At 39.5% G+C, this 27781-nt stretch overlaps 1 protein-coding gene across 31 annotated transcripts in view; it reads left to right on the forward strand.

The window, feature by feature from the left end:
- CADPS (calcium dependent secretion activator) overlaps positions 1 to 27781 on the forward strand; it is a 359086-nt gene that overhangs the window by 231265 nt on the left and 100040 nt on the right. For 13 of the 31 annotated variants that reach the window (XM_039482411.1, XM_039482415.1, XM_039482429.1 and 10 more), the window contains exons 11-13: positions 1260 to 1472; positions 12945 to 13081; positions 19402 to 19589. In XM_039482411.1, coding sequence (XP_039338345.1) covers positions 1260 to 1472; positions 12945 to 13081; positions 19402 to 19589 — 538 coding nt within the window. Of the gene's footprint in view, positions 1 to 1259; positions 1473 to 5782; positions 5795 to 12944; positions 13082 to 19401; positions 19590 to 20624; positions 20790 to 27781 lie in introns of all 31 variants that reach the window. The other 18 variants (XM_039482401.1, XM_039482397.1, XM_039482400.1 and 15 more) reach the window with 3 other exon arrangements.

Raw genomic sequence — 27781 nt, forward strand, 5'->3', positions numbered from 1 at the left:
AAGTTATTCTCCACTGACTGACACACACACACACACACACACACACACACACACACACACACACACACACACACACACCTATGCCAACCAATGTACCTGTTTTCATCATAAAAAAAAATACAAGACCAAAGTATCATTTTCACTGATCCGGCTTTTCCAGGGCCTCTCTTGTACACACAATAGTCCACTTCCTGATCCCTTTTCTCATGCTGAGTAGCACCACACCTTACCGATTTCAATGGGACCACTCGTCAAGGACAGTGCTACTCAGCATCAGGATCTGATTCTCTGTGATGAGTTGTGGCACTGCATTCCAATCTGAGCAGATGGGATGTGCCGCTTTGGGCTGTTGGGAGCTGAGCTGTTCTCCAAAGATGACCTGCTCAGCTTTGTGAAGAACTAGGAAGGACCACTCCACTCTGAAATCATGGCCACAGCGGTGTCAATGGTAAAACTCCCATTGGCTTCAGTGGGGCTGGGATTGTACGGATCGAGATTACTGTAGACAGAGGAATGCAGGTATTCGTCCCTCTTACATGGGCTTCAGCAAGTAGCTGGAAAACAGCTGCTAAGGATCTGATTCTGTTACTCCAGGTTTACACGTTGTAACTGAGGTCAGAATCTGGCCCCAAATCAGGGAGCGAGAAAGAAACAAACATGCACCCTCTGGAAAAGAGAAATTCATGAAGCCCTGTCCCCACCCCAAGTCTCGTTTCCAAGATGAGAATTGGTCAGGGGTTGTATTAAGGGCACGGCAGTTAGCGGGAGTTTTTGCTTGAAAAAGGACTACAGCACCAAGCCCAAACACCTGGGGTCAAGAGAAGGGCTGGTAAATGTTACATATAACTGACATCTAGCTTCTGTAAAAACAATCTAATGCTCCATTAGACTGTTAAGATCAAACCATTTGAAAAGTTTCTTAAACCCTTTGACACACGTGCTCCCAATAACACCAACGCAACTTGTTGACTCTAACGTCAATCAAGTTATACTGGAGTAACTGAGAGCAGCTGATACACACACATTGATATAGCTATCCAATGTGTCACCTAGGGAGGTGGTGGATTTTCCATCACTGGCAGTCTTTACATCAAAATTGGATGTTACTTTTTAAAAGGAATGTTTTGGCTCAGTGGGCTGAAAGCAGGAATCACTGGGTGAAATTCTACACCCTGTATTATGCAGGATGATCAGTTCTGCTGCTAAGCTCTGTGAATCTCTGTTACCACGTTAAAATGTTTTGTTTTTTCTCCTGCCAGGTTTGGAGGGTGGCAGAACATTTTTCAATGCAGTGAAAGAAGGAGACACAGTGATTTTCGCAAGCGATGATGAACAGGACCGTATCCTGTGGGTTCAAGCCATGTACCGGGCCACCGGCCAGTCCCACAAACCTGTGCCACCAACCCAAGTTCAAAAGCTTAATGCTAAGGGAGGAAATGTTCCCCAGCTAGATGCCCCAATCTCTCAATTTTGTAAGTAAATAAAGTTCTCCTAGACAGCAGAAGTCTCTGATGGAAAGAGTTTCTGCACTGATGTGAATAAATATTAAGACACAAAATTCCAACTTTTTGAAATATTTTTTTTGTGATTTCTAAGCTGCTTTTACCTCAGTGAATTCATAACCAGTTAACCTTGTGTTTTACCCACAATCAAACCCAAGAAACAAATTATGAGAGGAAATTGTAAAATGAGTATCTTAAAGTGCAATACTTGATACTTTTACTGGAATGCTTTTTCCATCCACAAGAAGAAAGTTGCAGGTCCAGATCAGCGAACTTGATTTGCACCAAAGATCAGGTGCCTAGAGGTGCAAGTGCACAGATTTACACCCACAATTCAATTGCACATTCAAAAACATAGATACAATTGTGAAGGTGCAAAACTCACCCACAAAAGGAGGCTCCTTGTTGAAAACTTAAACTATGGGAAAGTATGTGGTATTTTTAATAGGTTGCTTTTACAGATCAGGTAGGTGGGAATTTTCATCTTATAACTCTTGATTATCTGCACACACTGTGTGTTTGTTCATAGTTTACTTAATTTTATATTTAGCATGATTCTTTTTGTCTTGTCAATGTGATCTGATTTTAAACTAAACAAAAAATCCATTATTTAAACAATCATAAGAAGCCAACACAAGTAAAAAAGGATGAACGAGGTGCGCATTTTTTCTTGAACATATCTTAGTACCACCTTTCATAGCTTTTAATTGTGGACGTGTATCTCCCTTTAACTTCAACAAGAATGATGCATGTGCATCAAGAAGAGACTGAAACCATTAGGTAAAATAAGGAAAAGACCGTAAATTCCTTAAGAAAATCTTCTAATTAAATCAACTTTACATTTAAAATTGAGGAGCAATTAAAATAGTATCTACAGAACTGTAATTGTTTTGAATATTTTGACATGATCAAGGAATTTAGAACTATATTTTCCATATAAGCTGAAATATACTTAGGGTTAACATAATTTGGGCTTTTTTAAGAAAATCAGGATTTAATATACTAGTCTCGGGATTTATAAGAATTATATTTTTCATCCCCATAGAATACAATTGTGGGACATGTAGGACGTATGGACTATTGGACCTTTTTTACTGTGCTTCACGTCCTTGCATATTTTGGACTCTGTTCTGCACTGCATAGCTTGTGTCCCCTTATAACATCCATGAGAACATAGCATGATACAGCTTGGTCAATGCATATTAAGTGTTTTCCCTTCTGTGGTCCTGCTTCTGACCTTACAGAATCAAAATTCCCATTGACCTACGGAGTCATTGACTTAACTATGGACTGAAGGATTGGACCCTACAATGGCATGGGGCCATGAAAGAGATAACTGGCTAAAAGGAGCATCTTACATGTTGGGCAATTTAACTCATATGTCTTGTGCTTCTTCAATAGACCTGTCTGGGACATGGTGATCTTGATGCAATCACAAGGATCATATTTTCACCCACCCAAATTCTTTGTCAAAAGGTTCTTCAAAATCTTGTCCTCTTTGCATCCGTTTGTGGGGCAAAACTTTTTTGGTCAGTAGCCATTTTTGTAAGTATCGTAAGTGAGCAGCAAGGAAGAGGGGTGGAGCAAGGAGCTGAGTGTGGCTCCCTTATGCTAGGGCTGGTTCAATGCCAGCTGTGGCATATTTTAGGGCAACTTCAGAGCTACTGCAAAGTAGGTTAGCTGGTAGCAGCCTGTAAGGGGCTGCTATCGACTGGCATCACTCTGGACACAGCCCTTCTCTTCCCAACATAACCCTATATCAGACCTGGCATAAGAGCTGACTATGCCAACTGCTAGAGTAGCACAACGGGGCCATATTTGGGGAGGGCGTCTGGCCCACACGTTTGCAGGTCCCCGTTCTCAAACACCTTTATCCTTAACAAATATACACTAATCAAAGGTGTTTGCAGTAGGCCTTTCCCACAACCTTACAGGAACTGAAGACAGAGGGTATCAAGGGGTATGACTAAGAGCCACACTCCGGCCATGGTCAGGGCCCGCATCCTATCCTGTGTGACCTCAGCATACGCAACCAAGGGGCTGAGTAAGCAGTACTGTACCCATTGTACTTACAGGTAAACTGAGATAGAGAGGTTCAGCGATTTGCCTGTGAGTGAGTGGCAGGGTCAGGAACAGAACACAGGAGACCTAGCTTCTTCTAACCATTACACAACCCTCCATCAAAGACTTGGGTCATGCACCTTCATTCTCCCATGCTCTGTATATTCCCGTATACTATCCATACATAAAGGTATAGAAACTCCACAAGTTTGAACTTGCGCTTTCCTTCTCATTCTTCCACTGAGGCTGGATTCTCTCCTCCCTCCTCCCAACTAAAGAAGCCAGGATCTTAGATCCCTAAACTCATCCTCTGTGATCAATTAGAGTAAAGAGCCGTCCACGCAGTGCCCTCTGTTCTTCTCAGGTCCTTGTTCCATCCTCACCAGCCTAAAATCTGAAGCCTTTGGCCTCTACGCTACCACCAAGACTCGTTGGCAGAATGGTTTCCACACAACTTTTGCTGTCATTGGAGCCCCTTACTGCTAAAGTTGCTAAAAAAACAAAAAAAACTCTTCAAGAGGGTAATTCCAAAGTGCAGAGTCGGGAACCCAGTCAAACTCCTGCATATTTCTTCCATAGCATCTAGATGAACGGATCCTCCTACACAAGCGACTAGGGGAAAGCAGAAAACATGTCAGAGCCCAGATTCATCCGCGCATTTCAGCTGCTCTCTGCCAATGGCAGCAGTAAGGAGCTAGGACCAGTAGCTTATTTTTTTATGCCTATAAATTAGTATATGTTCTGTGGACAGAATACCGCGCTCATTTAAAAGATCATTGAGTAGTAAAATACATGCAGCTTAAGTCATAAAAAGCAGAAGTGAGTCCTTCATGCACACATGAGGTTTACAGTCAAGTGTTTTGGTTATAGATAGAGATCTGGATTAAATCTTTTAACTTATAATAAATCAAGTATTGCATTTTAAAAGGGGTTTTTGTTTGCTGGGGGTGGGTTGTTTTATTCGTTGTGTTGCCTGCAGAAAGGTAAGAACTACTGTTAAGCACCTTATTCTTGTGCATTTAAGTATATACCTTGCAGATCTTATTTTTTTTCTTGCTTATTATAGTGTAAAGTTCTTGGCAAACGAAGCACTTGCAAGAAAGTAAATGTTAAAGCAGTGTCTCTATAAGTTGTTTTGTTATTGCTTTCATGGGCAGAGTAAGCTGCTTAAAGATGATAGAACTGTTTTCTGTTATACACACACGCGCACACACAAATCCAACACTCCAGTCTTGTTATGTAGCTGTCTGTTAAACAGAAACTTGAGAACAACACATTTTGCAGTGGGGAAACTTGGGAGTAATACTGAATTCATTTGGTTCCCACATAATTTGACTTAGCAAATATAAACTTTATGCATTACTCAACTTGTCTTCTAACTGGCTAGCAACACTTGACTTTGAAATAAACAAACAGCTCTAAGCAAGGGTGGAGTATATTTTTTGTGCAATTTAAATATTGGAAAAAAATAGATCCTGCTATTCATTAATTTGTGTATGACTCTACAATCCCTTTTACGTGGGTGAAACGGCACCTGTTAGACTGAGAATTTCTGCTTTTTTATTGTTGTTTTGCTACAATTTAAAAGGAAAAAATACACTAACACAAAGCTATACTTTTTCTCAAATATTTGCATTTATAAGCGAAAAATCCCAAAGCCATGCTTGTTTACTGTTGAAATGATGTACAGTACTGTAGTTAATAATGCTGCCAGGATATATTACACCCTTTGGCAATATATTAAGCTTCATAAAAGTGGTCACTTGTATGGGAGCACCAATCTTTGTCCATTCTATGTCAGTAGTACATTAAACCAAAAAAAATCATACTCAGCTTTCATTTTTTGAAAAAAATTTCTTTTAAACGTTAAAGATTGGTCAGTAATTGTTTTACATACCACTTGTGATTATACTTCATTTTTAATGTGTGTTTATATTTAATGGCTGTTAATCACATCATATAGCAAGAGCTGGCTGTTCTGAGAATTGTAATTGTTTGTTCCACCATAATAAATGGCTAGGTTTATTGAGCTTCATAAGAAATTTTCAGCTGTAAGTGTCATTGTTGTTTTGGGGGATTTTTTTTAAGTTTTCTTTTTCATTCTTTGCTTGAACCCGAGTACTTTAGCGCTAGGTTAGGGTTCCTGTCTGCTTTCCTGAGCCTTGTTGCTAGTCTTTATGTTATTCTGGTTTGTTCCTTCTTACCCTGCTAACTTCTAGCTGGACTCAAGGGTAAGTGCTTCCCTGTAGCTAGCACAGCTCAGATAATCAGACTAGATTATCTGACATATGCAATGTGCTTATTTTTCACTTAAATCTTTCTCATGTTTAGATTTTGTAGTAAAACTTTCCATGTTATTTTCCTGAATTTAGGTTTGAAATGTAAGTTTCCATACTGAAATTAGGATGCATGTGATGTTTGCATAATTGCCTTCTCTCCCTGGCTTTCACATTGGCATCAAGTGATCCTCTTAGTAAAGCCAATCATTAACATTTCCTATTTTTCATCCCAAGATGTAAATATTAACATCACAATAAATCTGTAAATAATACCTTTTTTTTTGTTTCATGGAATTTACATCTAGTTGACTGCTTAATGCCTGAAAACAGATCATTTTGCACTCTCTCATTTTTTTCCGTTCCAATTATTAGCATGGTGTAATGCACCAGCAGTGTGGGGGTAACCATGGACACCTCAAAGCATAGAAAGGTAGGGTAGTAAACCTGAAGAGGCCTAACTGAGCAAGACAAGGTGTACTTCAGAGAAACAAAACCCAAAACAGAAAGACATTCCGTGCCCATCCAAGCGTGAGGCTTCATGGTTTGACAGTTTCTGATCATGTACAATCAATAGTGGGTTATTCTGAAAGCAAACTGTAGCTCTTGGTTTACTGTATATATTTCCGGACAGGAAAGAGAATCCACTCTGCGTTAAAATAGTTTAGTCACAGTAGGGACTCTTCCTAGTCCCCAAAACAAATATACAGGAATGTTTAGCATGTGGTCTCCAATGTCATTCTTATATCAAAGAAATGCTTTTTAAAATATAATCATTTAAGAAAATTGCTATAAGAGCTTTTTATCCTCCTTTTGTTATTGTCCCGTAAAGATACCTATTTAAACAGAAAGATAATAGTTTAAATTTGTGGAATAAAATTTTTTTCCTCAGTTATTTGTTCAGTCTTAAATAAAATAGACACTGTACTAATTCTTTATTCATGTTTAAAATGCTGTTCCGCAAACACATGGTGAGTGCATACTTTACTTAAGAGGGAGTAGAAGCTGTTGGTCATGAGAGCTGGCAAATATGTATTTGGAGTATTTTGAATGCAATTATGAGAAGGAGCAGGTGGTATCTACCCTCCTGAGCATTAAACAATACTCCTTTTTTTCTTGCATAAATGTACCCCCAGGTTGCAGGCAGCATTTCTTTACCCCTTCTTAGCAGATACTACTTTTTCTTTTCTTTTATCTTTTAAAATGTTTTGGATGTCTGATGAGGATTCTGATCCAACTTTGCCATACAATGTTGACTTGGTAAAAATTAAGGATTTCAACACTTTTTAAAGAAAGAATGAATGAATTTGCGTCTGATGTGCTTTAATTGCTTTATTATATATATAAATATCTATATATATAAATCCCATGAGAACACTATGGCTTCTTGTATTGTCAACTTGCAGATGCTACATATCAGGAATGCAGTATTAAAATATTAATTCGCTTCTCACATAACTTGCATGAATTTAAAATTAGACTATAAATCGCTTTTCTGTGCTTTAAAAAGCATGAATGACTTATTTAAAAAAAAAGTATATTTCCCCATCATTAATTCAAAATATTTTTAAAAACAGTTAAAAAACCCATGTTTTATCCTGGAATTAGCTTTTCTCTAAAATCTAATTTTTACTTATTCTGTGAACCACTTGGTTTTATCACATATTATAAACTGTAATTCACTTAACTACTGATTCTTGAATAACTTAGATTTAATTTCAAGATATAGTATAATTAATAATTTACAGTAAAGTGATTTACTCACTATTAAATCTTTAAAATGAAGTTGTAAAATATGTTTTCATATCCAGTAGAGGGAAAAGTAAAACCAAATAAGAAAAAGCACGACAGAATAGTCTCATTATTTAAAACAACAGTAACAATACTAAAAATGAGCTCTTGTAACTTTGGGCATGTAGGTAACTTCATTCACCTGAGTAGTCCCATTGCTCTCGATGGGTTAGGTGAGTAAAGCTACATGCATAAGTGTTTGCAGAGAGGGACATAATCGTGGTAAAATATGAAATATTAATTGGATTGACTTTTGATCAGTGGCAACATTATATCGTACATAAAGAAGGGACACAAATATCATTGCCAGCAATTCAGTAAGAAACAACAATATGGTGCTTGAAGTCCTATTTAATTTAATTGTTTATTTATTTGACTAGAACACTAGCAGTGTGAGCTAGTGTTTTCAGTTCTACAGATTCAAGCAAATCTCAGTTCCTAGGCACTTTCTTTTGGTGTTTTGTTAACAAGTAGTCATTCTGAGAGTCTCTGTAAGTTCTGCTTAATCTATGAGACCATGAAGAAATTTAGCTATTCCTCAAAGCATGCAGTCAACTGTGTGGCACAACACAATGAGCAGGGAGTTCGCCTGCAGTTCTGCTTGCCCTCTCTCCCACTGTTGTGCATAGCTGAAGAAGAGTTAAGTTACTGAAAAACTTAGCGTTGTAGTCTGACCATGCCAATAAAGACTCTTCTAGAAATATCTGTAAATGAATAGCTGCCATCAATCATTGTCATTCCTTTATTTCATGTCTCTTGATGAGGTTGACTAGTGTCATTGTTTGTTACCGTCCAAACCACATCTTCATTCTTGTAATGTCAAGCAGATATGACAAGTACACATTTTCCAGATGAGTAGGACACAAAGTCACCTTTTAATTTACAGTTTTATAAACAAATGTGTTGTAAAATTTACTGGCTGTTCAGTTGCCCTTGGTACTCAAACAAAGTCACTCATTACTGAAAATAAATAATTTGGAGTTGGAAATTCTTACAATAAAATGGCTACCCATAGCCTTTTATAACAAGAATTCTTTTATGGAGCTTGTCCCCAGTTGTGAACTGCAGCAGTCTTAACAAAATCTGCCTAAATTCTTACTGTAGCAAACGACACGGGGGGGGGGGGAGGGGAAACAAAAACACAAATAGCAAGAAAGGGATGTTTGACCTTTTTGTCTGTTGCTTTTAATTGACTGTCGTAAATAACAGAAGGACTGCCCTAATAGAACAGAGTGGTGGGGCATTTTTTTCTTCCTTTTTTTTTTTAATATCTATGTCTTACTGACACTGACAGATTTTTAAGACTATGACTTCAAACATATATACGAAATATGTGTTTGACAGAGAATCACAGTACACATAGCTAAGGCAGACAAGATAGACATGCCAGTTTTTTGTAATGCTACAAGTGGAATAAAATAAAATTGCAATAAGAGAACTGTATTAAGAAGGGCAATCATGTAAATTTCAAAGTTTAGCATAAAAGACTACAGCATATAGTGTTCAAGAAAGAAGGTTAATAGAGTTTGTGATGCCAGGATAACTTTACTCACAGTCTAAGATGTAAAACAACTTTTTTGGCCAGTAGCATAATTTTGTCTTGGGGCCTTGAATAAAGAAGTGCCAACTAACTTGGCAAAGCACCTTGGAAAGGGATTGTAAATTACAGAAACAGCACATAACACTCTCTTTTTCTTTGTATTTAATTATCATTGTTATGAGAACAGATTAGAGTCATAAGGCCAACAACTGATTTATTAAAAGTGTCTACAAATTATATGTACAGTTTGGGTCTGAGTTTGAGCCATCAACCTTTATTTTGTAATTTGCTTAAAGGCACGTTCAAGCGATACAAATTTTTTATTTTGAAAGATGGCTGTTTTATATAGAAAATCATTATTTTACATGCAGATGTTGTTACTTTAAAATCTTGAATGCCTGTCTGAGGCGGTTGAGGCAATGTATTTATGCTTTGCTTTTTCCTAGGTGGGTAAATGTTTTTAGTATAATTGGCTTCTAAAATTCAGCTTTAGGAATAATTTAAAAAAAAATCAAGATACAAAAACAAAGTGCAGATTGAGTGGTGCATTTATTTTGTAATGTAAAATAATTCAGTGAGCGAAGGCAAGCTTAGTGTAGGGTTGTAACTATTTTATCTACCGAGACATATCCTAAATGGTCCAGAGAATTTTGAGCAGCTAGACCAGTACAATATTTTTATTTAAGTTAAATATGTGTGTGCGTAACATGCAATAGAATCATTTTCCAAAGACATCTCCAATTCAAATCCCATTTGATTTTCATGAAAGACCTCCTCTTGAAAGCATAATTTCCTCATTTCTGAATTTAGATCCAAGATGGTGGTTTGTGCGCACCTAAACCTGCAGTCTACCTACATAAAACTATTACTGGACATGATGAGTGGTTTTGTGTAGATGAGAGCTGCAGCATTGAGCCATGATGAGGACTTCTGTCGTGAAGCTTACGTTCTGTGCCAGAAATGGTCACATTTTCAATAATTTTAATGAGCAGAACTCATGCAAATTGCCTTTCTTTGGAATACATCTTGGTCAGTCAAGCTCATAAAATACCATGTACGGTAACTGTCTCTTCATGTGGTCATTTTGAGCCAGTCAGATCTTTGGGGTGATAGAGAGGATTTCTAGTGGGTACATACTTGGGAGCTGGGTAAGGCATTGCTTTGCAAAGACTAGTAAAGTATAAGTATCTTTGGGTTCAATTTACCACAGTGCAGTGGACTTTGGCAAGAGGCTACTGATCACTTAACTTTGTGGGCTGTGCCTAGGGACCTGTATCGGTCCTCTGCTCTAGGGTGTAGATTGCTTGTAAACTTATATTTGATCAGAGAGGTCTCAAAAACCATGAGCAGATCCTTAGCTCCATTGAAGTCAGTTAAACTATGAGATTAACACCATCTGAGGATCTGCCCCAGGTCCCTCTCGTGAACAGAAATTGAAGGGTATCCCAGGTCAGTGTGAAAGGGAGAAAGTAGCAGTAATTTATAGTTACATATTTTCTAGCAGATCCGTTTAAAGAGGTTCAACAAAAAAAAGAGGGAAATGGCCCTTAAAACTTCTAGTTGGGTTACTCAAGGCTAAGAAAGAATCCTCTTTGCTGAACAACAAGATTGACAGTGCACCCTGGCTCATAATTGAAAAGTAATAAAATATCTGAGCAGAACTGGCAAATTAAGGCCTCCAGCCAGTTTGTCAGCTTGCAGTCTACTCGAGGAAATTTGAGAGCAGCCGTCTATTAAAAAAAAGCCTTGATATATCTGTTAAAATTGTAAAGCTATTTTATGAGCACTAGATGTGGAATTGAAAACAGCAGATACAAAACCTTTAGTAGTGTATTCATATTAATCAAATCGATCTTGGCCCAGAGGGACAGAAAGGATGGGGCATAATCTGTCAAAATAGATGGAAACCAGCCTATTGGTGTGTTGATAGTGCGCTACAATGAGAGACCCAAGGTTGGGGTGCACTTTAGATCCTCTGCCGTAGGCTGGTGGAGACTAAATGTGTCATGGAGGTGATGTGCTAATTCTCCATGTTGGGGAGGCTGCCCCACACCTCGGAGCCAACACACACTAGCTAATCCGTAGGCAGCATCAACTCTAAATGGACCTGCTGTTTCACTCTCCATGCTGGATGCATGGAGTCACAGGGAGGGAAAAACCAGTTTGGGGTCAGGTAATAGGTAGATAGATGGCAAATGGGAATTTTTATGTTGAACAAAATAGAAAAAGTTAGCCCCAGTACTGTAACATACATTCTAAACCACAGTACCTGTTCAGCAGATTTCTAATCAAAACGATTCCAAGCTCCTGCCAAATTAAGTATTGCTTGCAGTTAATTGAAATGTTACGTTATGAATCTATGTTGTCATTCTGACAGGCAATGCTATCAATATATTTAACTACAGAATACCGAGAAAAATGTAGAAAATGCCTCCTATAATAGATGGAATATCTATGGGTTTAGACATTCCCAAGACATCTTGTAAAATGACATCATCTTTCATAGGTTAATTTTAAATATTTAATTAATCTTATATTTAACATAATACTTTGCTTCCATATAAGTCTTACTTCTGTTTTTTTTTAACTTGCATATTTTTGTGCCTTATTGGAAAGGGTTAGTTTGGTTTAGAAACAAATATAAATGCCAAAGTAGTAGCAAGAAACACTAAATTTTAATTTACTGTGGTTTTGTGCTCTTTCAGCCTCCGTAATTGTTTCAAGACCACACAGTTCCCCTAGGAGTTGTAAACAGAGTGAGATTTAAACCCTGCTCTATTTGTGAGGGATTTGGCAAGAACTCATGTAGCAGGAAACTTGAGTAAATGCAAAAAGAGAGTGAAAAGTGTCTTAATTTAGTCATTTTCCATAGAACAAAGCTACTGCCTAGGGATCCCTCCTTGGCCACACCTACACTGAATATTTTATTTTGTTTCCACTGGTGGATTTAGTATAATTTTAGTTATATTTGTTGAGATTAATTAGTTAGCCCCTAGGAGTTTGTGCCGATAGACGTCACCCACATCAGAGAAGTGTGAAGATGTTGAGGCTATTAATTCACAAAAGATGGCAGCTCATAATCCTAGCAGAGTAAATCCTGTCTGTCTGGTGAAATGGCTAACTCAATCTGCACGCTATCAGGCTACTTCCTTCATGACAACAAACTACATCTCAATTTAACTTATCAGCAATGCTTAAATGAGCATCTTTTTATTTCATTGAGGTAGCATTTAAAAGCTATTGTGACAAAATCTGAGATTGGGGGAGACAAATATTGGAATTTTGATGCAAAAAATTATAGCTGGTTTTATATCTAGAAAACTTAGTAAATTTAGAGAAATTGCTACAGACATAACTTTACTAGAATGGCAGAATCTATTATATGATTAATCTCAAATAACTAAATAGGAGTTAATTTACTTTTGCAAGCCAAAAATCTGTTAGCTTATTGTGTTTTGTAAGATACAGAATAAGTTATTGGGTTTGTGTTCTGTTTTAAAATACAGAATAAATGCACTATAAAGAGCAGTTGACAAGATGTTAATTCTAAAAGCTTTGGCCTGAATGCAATAAGATAGTCAAAACGTGATGCAAGTTGACAATGGGAGGTGAAGAATATATTTTGGGGAAAAAAAAGTTAATGGCAATATAGGGGAAGAGAATTATTTAGCTTTCATGCTTCATGGTGTATATTTTTCTCTCTCATGTATATGTCAAATAGAATGTGCTGTATTTCTCTAAATTGTGTCTTTCTCTATATGTATAAATGAACAGATGCAGATAGAGCTCAAAAGCATGGCATGGATGAATTTATCTCTTCCAACCCCTGTAACTTTGACCACGCTTCACTCTTTGAGATGGTTCAGCGCCTCACTTTGGACCACAGACTTAATGATTCGTATTCTTGTCTGGCAAGTATATTCTTTGGTCTATAGTGATATAAACACCAGGAAAGAAAGTCAGAGCTAGTGCAAGTGGGTGCTGCTCCCATGTTGCCTGAGGAGTGGTCCTGCTTTTGCCAGCTCTGAATTTGGTCCCCCAAGGTATTTGTTTTTAAAAGGCAATATATCCTGAACTTAACTGTTGTTCTACTGCAGTAGCGATTCTGTGTTATCGTTTATATTTGCACTTTTTATAATGTTACCTCCTGCAAAGACAAACTCACAGCTGGGGAAATATTATAGACAGCAGCAATAATATTTTGCGGTTTGCACCACTGCCTTACAGATGACGGTACAGGAGAAAAAGGAATTGGTATGGTCCCATCCCCCTTGTCAGTAGAGTTACACCAGAATACATGTGCCCCAGTATTGGTATGTACTGATGAGTAGTGTTCCAAGCAGCTAACAGTTTGTTTTGTCTGAGAAGTTATCAGATGTTGGGCATGATCCTGTAATCTGTATTCATTCAGGAGTCCTGTTGTCGGGATCAGGCACATAAGAAAGGATTGCAGGATCTGGTCCAGTATGTTATAACACTGATTAAACAGAAAAAAATATTAAGATTGTCCAAATATGACTTGTCATCTTTGTTATTTGGCTGCTCAGCGCTCAGCCCAGTGGGCCCCTGATCTTTGATTGCGGTTCCTTGGTTCTACAATAATACAAATAAATACTAATGTACAGGACTTGTACAGTGGATTTCTAGAATGAACAGTAACTTACAGTTTGAAATGCTATAAGAGCCAGAGCCTTTAGAAGTCAGTGGGAATCTTTCCATAGACCTGAGTGGTTTTTGTATCAGGCCTGATATGCAGATGGCGTTCTAGAGGGGTTAGGTCCTGATCCCACCTGAGTGCACCCTGGGTCTGTTCCTATGCCAAGCAGCAGTACGTCTTGGGTCTCCCATTACAAATAATGCACAGAAGTCTCAGCAGAAGAGTTAACTCTTTATGTACATGGAATGTTTGGTGTGCCAAAAATCTTCACCTTCTACCAATGGCATAAGCTCTGAAATTGAGGCTTTCTTGTATTGGAAGCAAGTGATAGTCCTGTAAACCACCCAGAGATTGTCATTAGGATTAAACATTTTTTTCACCTAGCCAGTCTGTCTACACCACAGGGCCCTCTTGTATTTTGTCAGTGACCTATACCCATCTTACTGCATCCAGGAACTCATCTTCTCCAATGGACTAAGGAGATGGTGATGGTGAGATGAAGGAAAGTTGATTCTAAGTGGTAGTTCTCATCTCGTTCTCCCAAGCTGTATAGGACAACCATGTAGGACTGGAGACCTCTACCTCCTTTAGTAGAATTATTGTCATCGCTCGGAGGGGCAGGAAGAGGCTCCCTTGAAACAGCAACAACTCCTGCTAATGCCAAGACTTTGTTCTGATGCTAGCTGTTCATTAGGGGGTTAACTTATGCGTTTTCAGTTGTGCTGCATGTGTCATGGAATAGCTGGGAAGGTCTGGAGTCCTCTTTGTTGTCCTCAGTTGCTGCATGTTGGCTCGGTCCTGGTGGTGGGAGCCCAGGAAGGGACCAGGCTGAGCAAGTTTTCAGGTGAGCTTCCATGTTCACCTTGGAGAAGCATTGGGAGTGCTCACAAGGAATAATTGGGAGGTTGGGTTTATGGGTCTGAGGCGCTCTGCATTCTGCTCTGCAACCCCTCACTTCTTGTGCAGATGATCTCTGGGGGACCTTGCAGGATGCCAAGGAGGTCTGCTCAAGGGGTAGGGAGGGATTGGTGGAAATTCCCCTATTGGGAGGTTACTGATAGAGCAGGTGGGGAAAGGACATTTGTCAGGCACAGAGCATGGATCCCACTTATCTCACATATGAGGGGCAATGGCAAGCAGCAACCCTGGCATGCAGCGTCTGCTTACTCATGATGGACCCTCTTTCTTTCTTTGATTTCCCTTTTTTCTTTCCTTGTGTGGCTTCACAGTCTCATTGTGGCTGTCATTTTTTTTTTTTCACCTAGCCAGTCCGTCTACACCACAGGGCCCTCTTGTATTTTGTCAGTGACCTATACCCATCTTACTGCATCCAGGAACTCATCTTCTCCAATGGACTAAGGAGATGGTGATGGTGAGATGAAGGAAAGTTGATTCTAAGTGGTAGTTCTCATCTCGTTCTCCCAAGCTGTATAGGACAACCATGTAGGACTGGAGTCCTCTACCTCCTTTAGTAGAATTATTGTCATCGCTCGGAGGGGCAGGAAGAGACTCCCTTGAAACAGCAACAACTCCTGCTAATGCCAAGACTTTGTTCTGATGCTAGCTGTTCATTAGGGGGTTAACTTATGCGTTTTCAGTTGTGCTGCATGTGTCGTGGAATAGCTGGGAAGGTCTGGAGTCCTCTTTGTTGTCCTCAGTTGCTGCATGTTGGCTCGGTCCTGGTGGTGGGAGCCCAGGAAGGGACCAGGCTGAGCAAGTTTTCAGGTGAGCTTCCATGTTCACCTTGGAGAAGCATTGAGAGTGCTCACAAGGAATAATTGGGAGGTTGGGTTTATGGGTCTGAGGCGCTCTGCATTCTGCTCTGCAACCCCTCACTTCTTGTGCAGATGATCTCTGGGGGACCTTGCAGGATGCCAAGGAGGTCTGCTCAAGGGGTAGGGAGGGATTGGTGGAAATTCCCCTATTGGGAGGTTACTGATAGAGCAGGTGGGGAAAGGACATTTGTCAGGCACAGAGCATGGATCCCACTTATCTCACATATGAGGGGCAATGGCAAGCAGCAACCCTGGCATGCAGCGTCTGCTTACTCAGGCATGGCTGGTTGCTAATAAGACCACCCCCGTCCCATTAGGTCTTACTAGCTGGCTTGTGACTAGTTTGACTTAATTAGATTTCGACCAGTCACTTGTGAAACAGACTCACAGCTGAGGGAGAAGCCATTATTGACAAGATTGTTAATGTCTCTCTTCAAGAGGAAAGCTGCCAGCCACACTTCTCATTATTAAAGAGGTGTTTGGGCCCTTGCTTAAGAAGCCACTAGAGCGATGGGTCTCGTCTAAGCCCCAAGGCACATGGATCTTTGGAGCTTAGTCTCACCATTTACCATCCTGTCTCAAACCTCCCTGTTTTAAGGAATGTGGTGATGGACCCTTTCTGGATACACTTGGATTCCACAGGTTTTCTTTCCTTCCTTTCAGTGTGGCTTCACCCCTGGCTGTGGAACTGAGGCTGTGTTTACCTCAAAGATTGATTTACTTCGTAAAAAGGGTCTGTGTTGACCTTCAGCATCTTTTGATGCCGTTGGCCATAAAGTTTTGTTGACTTGTCTGGGCAATGTTGTAAGAATGGCTTTTCAGTAGCTTCCCCCTTTCCTTTCCAAATGGTTCCAGAAGGGTGATGGGCAGTGGCTCTTCAGTGTGCAGGGTCTCGCGTAATTCTTCGCTTGTCACATCTGTTGTTCAGTGCGTGTGAATGTTGACTGGCACTGCTGAAGGAGGTGGTGAGAAAGATAGACAGAGAACAATACTCAGTTCTGTCCCCTTTCCACTGAACCCAGATTTCACAGTCTCCTGGGACAGGTATCTGTATGAAAACAACCTGGCTATGACCCATCTCCGAGAAGACAGAAATGATGCTTGTTGGCAGAGAGAAGCATTTAAGGAAAAGGAGCAGGAGTGTTGCCCGTGCCATTTATTGAGTGCACCTACCCACCATTCTCCAGAGGATACACTGTTATGGCCACGGGGTCCTCTTGCTACTGGATTTTCAATTAGGAGAGCTGCCTTTCATCTTCTGGCCAGGAGACAGCAGCTGTTCCTCCCTAACATGCCTCTGAACCCTGGTCCCTACTGTTTTTAAAGAAATATAGCTTTGCTTGGGAGTAAGCGCTTTTCCTCTCCCAGTTCTGCAAGGGTTCTTCCCCCCACGTTGCCGGATTGGAGGAGTCTGCTCCCCAACCTACGGCTGTTATGGAAGGACAGCCCATTTGTCCTCCTTCTGACTGCCACACATCCACTTTGATTTGGGGAAAAAGACATTTTCAGACAAGTGGGGCCCCTTCAGCTCCCCGTCTGAGCTCTGGTTTTGGAGTCGTCAGCTAGGGAATCCTGTTCTAAGGCTGTGCACTGAGTCCCTGTAAGGCGCTTTTTTGGGGTTTCTGTCATTCTGCCATGGAAGAGGCTGCCCCCAGGTACAAAGCGCAGCATCTTTCCTTCTGTCACGCCCAGGACTCTGCTCTGAAAGAGGGAGCAAGCAGCAGTAGCTATGGAATAAAGAGCAGCCTCCATAGCTGCTGGCCCTGAAAGGTTCACGAAGCTTCCACAGGCTCCACAGCCAGGGAATCAAGTCTAGATAACTCCCTGGGCCCGATCCTGTCATCTTTTTCCTGCCATAACTCCCTGGGTGAAATTCTGGCCCCATTGAAATCAATTGGAGTCTCTTCTCTGACTTCAGTGTGGCCTGGATCTCCCCCCCCCCCCCCCGCCCTTGGCAGGATCAGATCCATTGTGGGACATTCATTGCATCGCTATGACATGTATCATAGGTAATTTAAACTGTTGTGGCAGCGTCGCCTGCTGAGCCTGGCCACTACCTCAGGATCCCCTCAGGATCTCCCAACCTTCCAGCCCGGTTCACTTGCGGTTGTGACATGGCCATCTGGCTACGCCATTATTGAAAAAGTCCACTCCTGCCAGGGTAGCCACACCCAAAACAAAACAGCTTCAGCCCAGTCTCACGCTCTCTCTCCTTCCTGAGGGCCTGTCTTCTCTCTTCAGCCCCTTCTGGGCTCATTTGAGACCTTCCCTGCTCGCTCTTGAGCAGTGACTCTCAGCACTTCCTACCTGGAGTCTCCCTTCTCTCTCTGGCACTCCTGCAGGATTCTGTCTAATCTTCACCCCTGAAGGGGTCTGATTTACCTCCTGACCTGCCTGTCATGTGACTTTGCTCATTTTCTCTACCTGGGGAGGTGAGCTAAGTGTGCCACAGGTGGGGCTGACCCCAGTCGCCCTCTGACAATGCCTCAGAAGCCACACATATATCTTTCAAGTTAATTCTTACACTCGCTTCTGGTTCTCTCTTCTACAAAGTCCTCAGTTTTATGGCGGGGACGGAGAGGAGGAGGATAAAAGATTAACGCATGTAACAAAGGGGAACAGAGAAAGACAAGGAAATTGACTTTCACCCTGGGCGCAAGAACCAGTAAAGACCAATTGAAACAATGGACTTCTACAAGCATCTCTTCTGCATTATTCTGTATCTTAATTTTCTGGTGATCCCAGTAATAAAATGAACTGTATCTATTTCCTATATCCATGATTTTCCCCCTCATTATTTCAATGCTTTTTTCAATCTGTTTTGGAGTTGGCCCAACAAGGATGAGCAAATCCCTTTCTATGTCTTTTGACTGAGCTCTTAATTGATATTTCTTCAACTCTTTTCAAAGCAGCTATTTTGGCATCTAGAAAAGATTTGGTGTCATCTGAGTGGTAGAAAATATATTTTAATCTTTCACAGCAGCGTTGTTTCTAAGATGTAGCATTTGGGGTAGCAGATGGGGTGGCAAAGAAGTTGCCTATAGGGGCAGTGCACTGCCTCAACCACTCTCCCGCCCGCTGCAGGAACTTTTCAATTAAAAGAGGAAAGATTTTGCAGTTTGATGCATTCCAGAGCTGCATCTTACCAATTGTTTAGCACCCAAATTTCCATGTAAATATTGATGGGTTTGCAGCATTTTAAAAGGGTTCTCTGAGAAAATTCTTATTCTAGCTAATGACTTCACAGACTGGTGCTGTCCCCAAAGAGTCTAATCCGAGTGGCTCTTCACAGAAATGAGGGAAATGTGACTCCACCAGTTCTGATACTGTAGAACCTTGTTTGTGTGTCTTTGGTACTTTCCTATACTTGCCAGATACAGAGATAAAAGTCATTACTGAATAATTATCTGCTCTTACCAGGGGAAGAGCATAATACAACATCTCCCCCATGACGGTGTTGTTAATATTTTGTGCTGTTTCGATATACAAGTCTTTGGCTGCCCTTAAAGATAAAAGAATCTTCTAACGATAAATACTGAGTACTGGCATTAACTAGAATAGTTGAAACATTTTTCAGCATTTTGCATTACATTTATCTTAAATGTTACTCTAATGCTTTTTCACTGCAATTATCCTGTGTATTATTTGAGTTGGGAGTGGGCCCTATCATTCCTTTGTCTTTTGCCAACCATTAGCTTTGCATTGTCTATAAGAACAGTGGAGCATTACATCTCCAAATCAAATAACTCTTGTGTTTAACATCTTCTATTTAAAATCAAGTCTCTTTATTTCTAAACAGGGCTGGTTCAGTCCTGGCCAGGTATTTGTGCTAGATGAGTATTGTGCACGTAATGGAGTCAGAGGCTGTCACAGACATCTCTGCTACCTCAAAGATTTACTAGAACGAGCAGAAAACGGAGCTATGATTGACCCCACCTTGCTTCACTACAGCTTTGCCTTTTGTGCATCACATGTTCATGGCAACAGGTAAGGAATCGTTTATATCTAGCAACTAAATGCCAGCAAGGGATGACTGTAGGTTTCCTTGGATTATGCACAACAATCCCCAACTTGTTTTCATACTGGATGTTTGGCAGCAGCAATTCTGGTGGCATAATTGGTTTGTTTGTTTGTTTCTTTGCTTGTTCAAATGAAAGCAATAAAAATATGCATACAGAATCCAAAATGATAATTTTTAACTTTTTTACTCAGAAAACTCCAAGATACACTTCTTGTTAATGTATATTTGGGTGCATAACTGAAATCTGTATCATTGTCATACATGCATAAACGGATATAAAGAATGTATTACATTGATTTTAATTAATGTGTTAGAGCGTCCAGCAAGTTACCATAGGTAGCATTTTTGCCAGCACCTGGGTTCCATTTTCAAACATGATTTAGGCACTTAGGAGCCTACGTCCAGCCTAACTTGCTTAAGCATTGTTGAAAATTTTCCCCCACATCTTATTGTTGTTGCAGAGCAATTTCAAGTCCGGAGTTTACTTGTTTTCTTCTCTCAAATGTCGCAAACATACTGTGGCAAAAAGTGTAGCAGTGCTAAGTTTCCTTTTCTACATTGTTTTATTTACAGCTAGAGTAGCTGTTGCAGCTTCTTGCATTGAGGTTTTTTTCCAAGTTGCATTATATTCTCTGAGATGTCGCACTCTCTTCTGCATATGCTACTGAATAACAGAGTGTTACAAAATAATTATGTGTTTTTGTAAACTCTCCGTTAAACATCATCCAGAATTATGATACACATTGTCTGGATTTCATATTGTGAGACTGCCATGAGATACACAGTTAATTTTATACATCTTGTCATGGAAACAGAGCTTTTAGTTTCTTGTTTTCCTTTTAGTTCTGACTTTCTTTTGTAAGTTTGTATCTTTTGCTGTTTATTATTTGGTTTCAGTTTTGTTTTCTTTCATTTATTTTTTCATGCTTTCTTCTGCTTCTTTCACTTTTGTTGCTGGCTTTACCCTGTGCATTTAAACTCATCCCAACCATTCCCCAAAGTCAACAAATGACAGAGTTACTTGGTGGGTCACAACCAAATGCAGACAGCGAGGGGGGCAAAGTGTTTAATCCCTCTGCCACTGAAGTGGAGACAAAAAAGGATTCCAAAAAGGAGTCCAGAAAAAGGAAAGATTCCAAATCCCAGCCGAATCCAGAGCCGAAAAGGTAAGCGAGCGAGACCAATGCCCAGAATTGTATTCTGTATTATATAAGAACTTTTCAATCACTGAGCACGCTGGGCACTTTGCATTTCCAATATTTACCTGTTTTTGAAGCTTTGAAAAGGCAGATTTAATAATATGATAGTAAAAGATCATCTAGCAATTTGGGGTACCAGTGAGTTTGTGATTTTTTTTTTCAAATGTGTGTTAGAAATGCAGTATTCAAAAATGACCTAAACAGAAATCAGAGAGGCTACCAGTGAAAAAAGAGTGAGGTTTTTTTTACCCACGAAAGCTTATGCCTGTATAAATCTGTTATTCTTTAAGGTGCCACCGGACTCCTTGTTGTTTTTGTGGATACAGACTAACACAGCTTCCCCCTGATATTTGTCACTACAAGGTTATTAATGGCAGTTCTCTGCTCCTTAATACTAATTCCACTATCCACAGGATGCATTACTGCAGAAACCTAACTCTGTTTTGAGGATATATAGGGCCTGATTGAAAATGCACTGAAGTAAATCAGAGCTTTGCATTTACTTTCATGGACGTTGGATCATACTTCACAGCAGCCAAGGGTTGAGGTTTTGATTTTCTGATTCCCATGTAACTCCATTGATTCCAGTGCAACTGAGAGCAGAATCTGTCCACTGTGTGTATATCAACAGCAGGGACTTATTAAACTTGCCAACTGTAGACTGCCATTCTGTCCTGTTGTGTCTGGGGAATGGTACATAGGGAGGGATGTGCTGAATTCAAAACAATAGGCAAGATGTGGCAATCTGTAAACTCATGTTCTGTCTGCACAGTGCCTCGCACAATGGGGCCCCAATTTTGGATGAGGCTCTGGTACTACTGTACGACAAAGAATAAATAATACAAAATGGATATCTCTAAACAAGCTGGCGGGGGGGTTAGTAACACTAGACTAGTCCCATACCCTGCAATGATTGTCGTGTTTAGCTTCAGCTTATCTTTCTTTTGCTGTAACGAGACGGTTGCCATACGTCTGACTTAGAAACCAAAGACTGAGTGTCTTACCTAGGGACATGTTACATTCTCCAGGACTTGCCATTTTTGAGTCAAGATTGGATGTCTTTCTGAACCCTGTGCTCTAGTTCAAACGGAAGTTACAGGCTTGATGCAGAAATTAGTGGAATTATTGGGTGAGGTTCTCTGGCCTGCGTTTTGAAAGTCAGACTGGATTGTCACAGTGGTCCCTCCTGGCCCTAACAAATCTGTAAATCTGTATCTTTAATTTATTACTATGGCTCAGACAGAAATCAGAGTATCTAAGTTCCTTAGATTCCTTGTTGTTCCAGGCCATGTGCGTGATTTGTTTTAGAGCCAAGCTAGACTGAGACACAGCTGGGGAAAACTGATGCTTATTTATGTGCTACCTAATCACCAATTACCAGTGTATTTGTGTGTATAAAGCCCGTCTATCTTGGACAGTCTCCTTTTCCCACCTTTCGTTTGTTGCTTGCTTTCTTAGGTCTTAAGCCTGCAGTCTGCTCTACCTAGACAGACCCTTAGCTATTGCAGAGTCAAAGCCTTACCTTGAAAGCTCTTTGGGGTAGGCATCATGTCTTGCTCTGTGATTGTACAGCACTTAGAACAACGGGAACCCATCTAGGCTTGGAACCTTTGAGCAATGTTGTAATATAAATACTAAATAATAATAAATCACATCGTTATCTGTGCGCCCAACTCTTTGGGGAAAAGTATCATTTGAACATACACATTAAAATATATACAGTCAATATCTTTGCTGTTTAACAAAAATGTATTACTTTTGTCATAAACATGGATATATTAATTTAACTTTCTTTAGAAACTGGATGTTACTTCACTTTTAGAAGGCAAAAAAACAACTGGTGGTTTAGCTTTCTCGGGAATGAGGTTGGCTGTCAGTCAGACTATGCCACTCTAGTAATGAAGGTCGAATAGGGAGAGAATTCTGTGTGGCTATCAATCTCCTATATTAGCAATAGACAGTGATGGAGCTGAGGTGGGTTGTCTGTTTGTATTGTGTTTGTGTAAGGTCAGACAGTGAGACAACAGTAGCTTGCAGTCAGTGAGAAAGTGCAGAGAGAATGTGATTCAGATGTTCAGGACAGCCTGAAGGTCAGGACTGACAGAATGACAGGCCATCATAGAGAAGAAACTAACTAGCTGCTGTCCAGGGTGCTGTTTCATGAATACTGCCTTGTTATCTGATCAGTGTCAGTGCAGGACAGGAACAAAACGGCTGCTGTTAAAAACACACCTCTAGCTTTGCTGTGACCCTATTGCCATATCATGTGAAATGGTCAAAAACCAATATGGATGATATTTCGAAACACTACTGCAGTCCGTTTTTCCTTTACCTCGACTTTTTTTTAAGCTGATGAGCTGTTAGGCCTTTGAAAGCTCAAAATGCCTACTCCAAAGGGACACTATAAATTATTGCCATCTGCATAGCTGAATCCATTAATTTTTCTGTTAATTTTATGCATACTTTAAAAATAAAAATAAAAAAGTGACAGTTAATTCTAATTTTTTATCCCAAGTTTTGCCTTCTACAGACATCTGTATGCATGATATACAGGAGTGTCATAGATATAGATACCAATCGTGAAAACCTACTAACCCTAGTTACCATAACTAATTACAGTTCACTGCAATTAAGGAAATTATTAGTGATACTTCTTCTCTGTACTTAAGGGCACAACATCAGTGGATGCCCTTAAAAAGTTCCACCAATTTGAAAGATTTTACCAGTTCTAATGGAAATCTGGTAGAAATCATTCAAATTGGTAGAATTTTGTAAAGGCACACCCATTCGGATCTATTTGCTTTAGGTACTTATGTGGGCCCCATTACTGTAATATTGACCATCTCACAGTCCGTTAATGTAATTATCCTCACAACACCCCATGAGATAAGGAAGTGCCATTATCCCTGTTCTGCAGATGGATAAGAAAGGCACAGAGAGACTATGTGATTTGCACAAAGTTACACAATAATTGTCTGGTGAATCAGGGACTTGAACCCATATCTCAGGCTAGTGCCTTAACCACTGAACTACCTCTCTCTTTTTAAGAGTTCCCTACTTAGGGTTTTATTCCTTGACTACAAACACAGCTGTTGCCAATTGACCCATGTAAAAACAATTTTAAAAATAAAATTGGCTAGAGTGGGCAAAAAAATGACTGCTTTTGTGGTTTTATATACAGTATATACTCAATCAGAAACCAGTTCGTTTATAAGCTGACCCGCTTCTCTGGTGCTTCCCTTTTTTACTAAAAAAAATTTGACTTATGAAAGAGTATATATGGTACTTTTTTTTGTCCTAATGTATTGAAAATGTAACTACAGATTTGTGTATGTAAAAGTTAAGGACTGGATTAGTGCATGTTGAGCCCATCACCACTTGGACTTCATATTGAATCTGGTCCAAGTTGGTGGTGAAGGAACATTGTGATTATCTGACAGCTGGTCAGTGCTCTGTGTGAAATGAACTGGTGTTCGGTCCAGTTTCTCAGTCCCATCACCAAACGTCCACACGATCAATTATCTCACTATAATTTGCCCCATTTTTGCACACAGGTGGATTGGTGCACTGCCCTTCCCGTAGTCACTGTGTTTCACAAACACTAAATTCACTTTCAGAATGAAATCAAAATTGGCATCCCCTGCAGCTGTTGCCTTTGCAGATTTTCAACCATTGTCAGACTCCAGAACTATTATCATTTTGAAGTCGTTTCTGGAACTTGTGGAATTAAATATCTGCATTACATTTTAGAGCATTCTCAATTATGTCTCCTTAATATTTGGTTTATATCGTACAACAAAAAAATCATAAAGCTGGTTGAAAAATGGGAAACAATTTTGACAAATTTTTCATGGAAAAACATCATAGAAATTTCAAAAACGTCCAACCAGCTCCAAACATTCATAACATCTCTGTATGCTCTGTTTGGAGATTATATTTATTCTTTGATTAATAGATCCGTGGTGGACATGTTGTATCAGAGAGCTACAGGTTAACAAAACCGTTCTACAGGTAATGTCAGACTCTTTATTATTTCCTGGATCCATATATTAGCCAGAGCCATAATAGGTATGTATTGATAAAGTACATGTTTTTGATGTCTTCAAAACGCAGTCTGTTGTATAGGCTGAGATGATGCATTGCACCAGTGATCCACAGATAAATAGTGTCGTGTTACATGCTGACATGATACATTACCGTGGGTATAGGAGAGGAAAATGTGCCAGTGAAGCATCCACGCAGTCCGAGCATGGTTCTTTGGGGATGCATGTTGCACTTGAGAAGGAATGAGCCTTGATTCAGCTCTGCATGTCCACAAAGAACCAAAGCCTGGACTGAAATTAGGAGAAAAGAGAAGTGAAATAAGAGCCAAAGCTATAGTAATGAATCGGGTTGTGTTTTTATTATTGTCCCATGTGGCCGATTAAGGTTGGGCCACATATCTATGTCAAAAGTCCCCTTAATTAAAAATACAGAAAAAAGGACTATACAATCTTGAGGATATAACATAAATTCACAGGAGCAAGAAGGATTGAATTGGATGAAGATGAAACTTAATGGCCAGCCCTTTAAAGGGAGTCCCGGTGCAGTTGGTGGGACACTCTGCAGATGTATGGGTTTGTCTGTAGGGCTGCCGTTGTACCATTAGTGCCCTGGACTATAAATCCCATAATAGTCTGTGATGCTAGATATAAGCTACGTGTTGCACCTGGCTGCAAAGGACTGAGTTGAAGATAGCATCTGCCTTATCTTAGATTTCCCTTTTGTTAGTTAAAATCAGATTATTTGCGTTAATTTTTGACGTGATTTATTTTATCATCTCTGATGTGTGTGAAACTCATGCAGAGGTTTGGTTACTGCATCTAAGGAGTATTTTCCCCAGTGATAAAGCTTAAAGTTAAGCATAAAAGGTGGAAGAGATTATTTTTTTTTATTTATAAGCCTCTTCGCTTTTCAGACAGGCTAATGTCAAAGAGATTAACCCAAAGGAGCTATACTGTAGATTTATAATTGCATACAAATGCATGTTATTGCTTCATATATTAGTCTTTGTTAAAAATGATTTTGATATATTTGTTTTAGCAGCATAACTAGCCCTGAGGGCCTCCGGGTATAATTAGAAAAGGGCATGGTGGGGGAGGTGTGGCTTACAGAATGAAGCATTGGCCTTAGGATCACAGGTCCTAATTATAATTTATAATTAACCCTGTGATTTGCCCAACAGTCTAAACTAAAGAAAGAAAATCTTTTTACAGTTTGACATGAAAATGTGTGTGTTTGTTTTTAATTTCACAGCCTGCTTTTTTGGGTTGTTTTCATACTTTAAAAACGAAAAGTTGAAGAAAAATAGGAAAGTAGACCTAGATTGAAGAATAGCATGTAAAACTTTTCCCATGAAATATTTATATTAAGCAGTGACAAATCTCCAGGTGATAACATAAGACTATAATCAAAAGAGTTATCTCTGAAAATGTGCTGTTGGGGATTACTAAAGATAAATTTATAGAAAATGTTTTTTTTTTTAAATTTCTGCCCTCCCCCCACTATTTAAACCAGACTCCTCTAATTTTCCTGGCAGGATCAATATAGGATCAGATGAAAATCTGTTACCATTCAACTCGGAGACATTTATGTTGTATGTTGATCTAAATCCATAGAAAGAAAGAGACATAGACACTGTGTGCGTGCGTGTGTGTGTGTGTGTACACAATTATATTTAAATACAATATAGGTGCAGCACTTCTTTCACTGTTTCTCTCCTACCACTCCTACTACTGTCTACCCCAGCGTAATATAAACCATACATGGCCACTGTGAATATGTGTGTTAGTTTTCTACAATTATGTTTTAACTAAAATGTATTGTGCAAATTTTGTTTGCTGCAGGAAGCTGTGATACCATATATAAATTAAACATCCAGTATAAAATTGATGGGGAACCTTTGTTAAATAAAAAGAGCTAATACCAGCATGAATAAGAAAATTAATTTATGAGATTTCACCTTTTTTGAGAATGTCTTTAAGGGCCATCAATTGTGCATGTTATGATAAGGGAATTACCTAGAACACAGAAGTGAATGTGACATTATAGAGAGGATAGCTTATATAACCCTTAGTTTGCTTAGCAAATGGAAAAATAAATATGCTTCAAAATTATTCAGTTTTCAAATATATTTGACAAATGTTTTGATTTTAATTAGGTTTCAGAAATTATCACGTTAATAAATTAGGTGCAGGACTTTTGATGGTGTTTTGATATAGCTCTATCAGTATCCTTGCATTTGTCACTAATTAATGAGTTCCTAATGCTTCAGCTTCTGGGGAGATGAGCAACAAAAATTAACATAACTAGTAAATCTGAAGATGTGCAGCTGGGTTATAGTATTTGAAATTTGACAAAACCATTGGAAGTATTATTATTTGTGACATGGCTCAAGATGGGAGATTGTGAGGAGAGTAAAGATGACAGAACTGGTGCTAACCACTGTGACAACAACTTGAAAAGCAGCCGACATGACATCTTTCCTATCATGCTGCCGAAAATGTCAACTTTGTGAAGGACAGTGAGAAAATGGTTTGCCGAAAATTTGAAAGGTAGATTCAAGAGATGCTCATCATGTCAGATGTGATATAGTCCACAGCTGTTTGAGAAAGGAAGTCCTTGCAGTTGTGATGGCTCTCAGTTGGCAGGCCCTTCCAGACATCCGTGCTGCTCCAAAAATGGCTACAGTTGACCTGTAGATTGTCTCAAGTTTGTAGTAGAATGATATGCGAGGGCGAGCTGTTGTTTATCTAGCGTGCAGTTTTGTAGAACGACGTAGGGTGCATAAGGTAACTTTTTAATTGTACTAAAATGGCTGAATTTGGCATTGTGTCTTCTGATAAAGATCAAGAAAAATGCAAGGCCTAACTATTTATTATGACTGAAGTGTGGTGAATATTTGAATACACACACACACA

Source organism: Mauremys reevesii, linkage group 7, assembly GCF_016161935.1.
Source record: "Mauremys reevesii isolate NIE-2019 linkage group 7, ASM1616193v1, whole genome shotgun sequence".
Lineage (NCBI taxonomy): Eukaryota > Metazoa > Chordata > Testudines > Geoemydidae > Mauremys > Mauremys reevesii.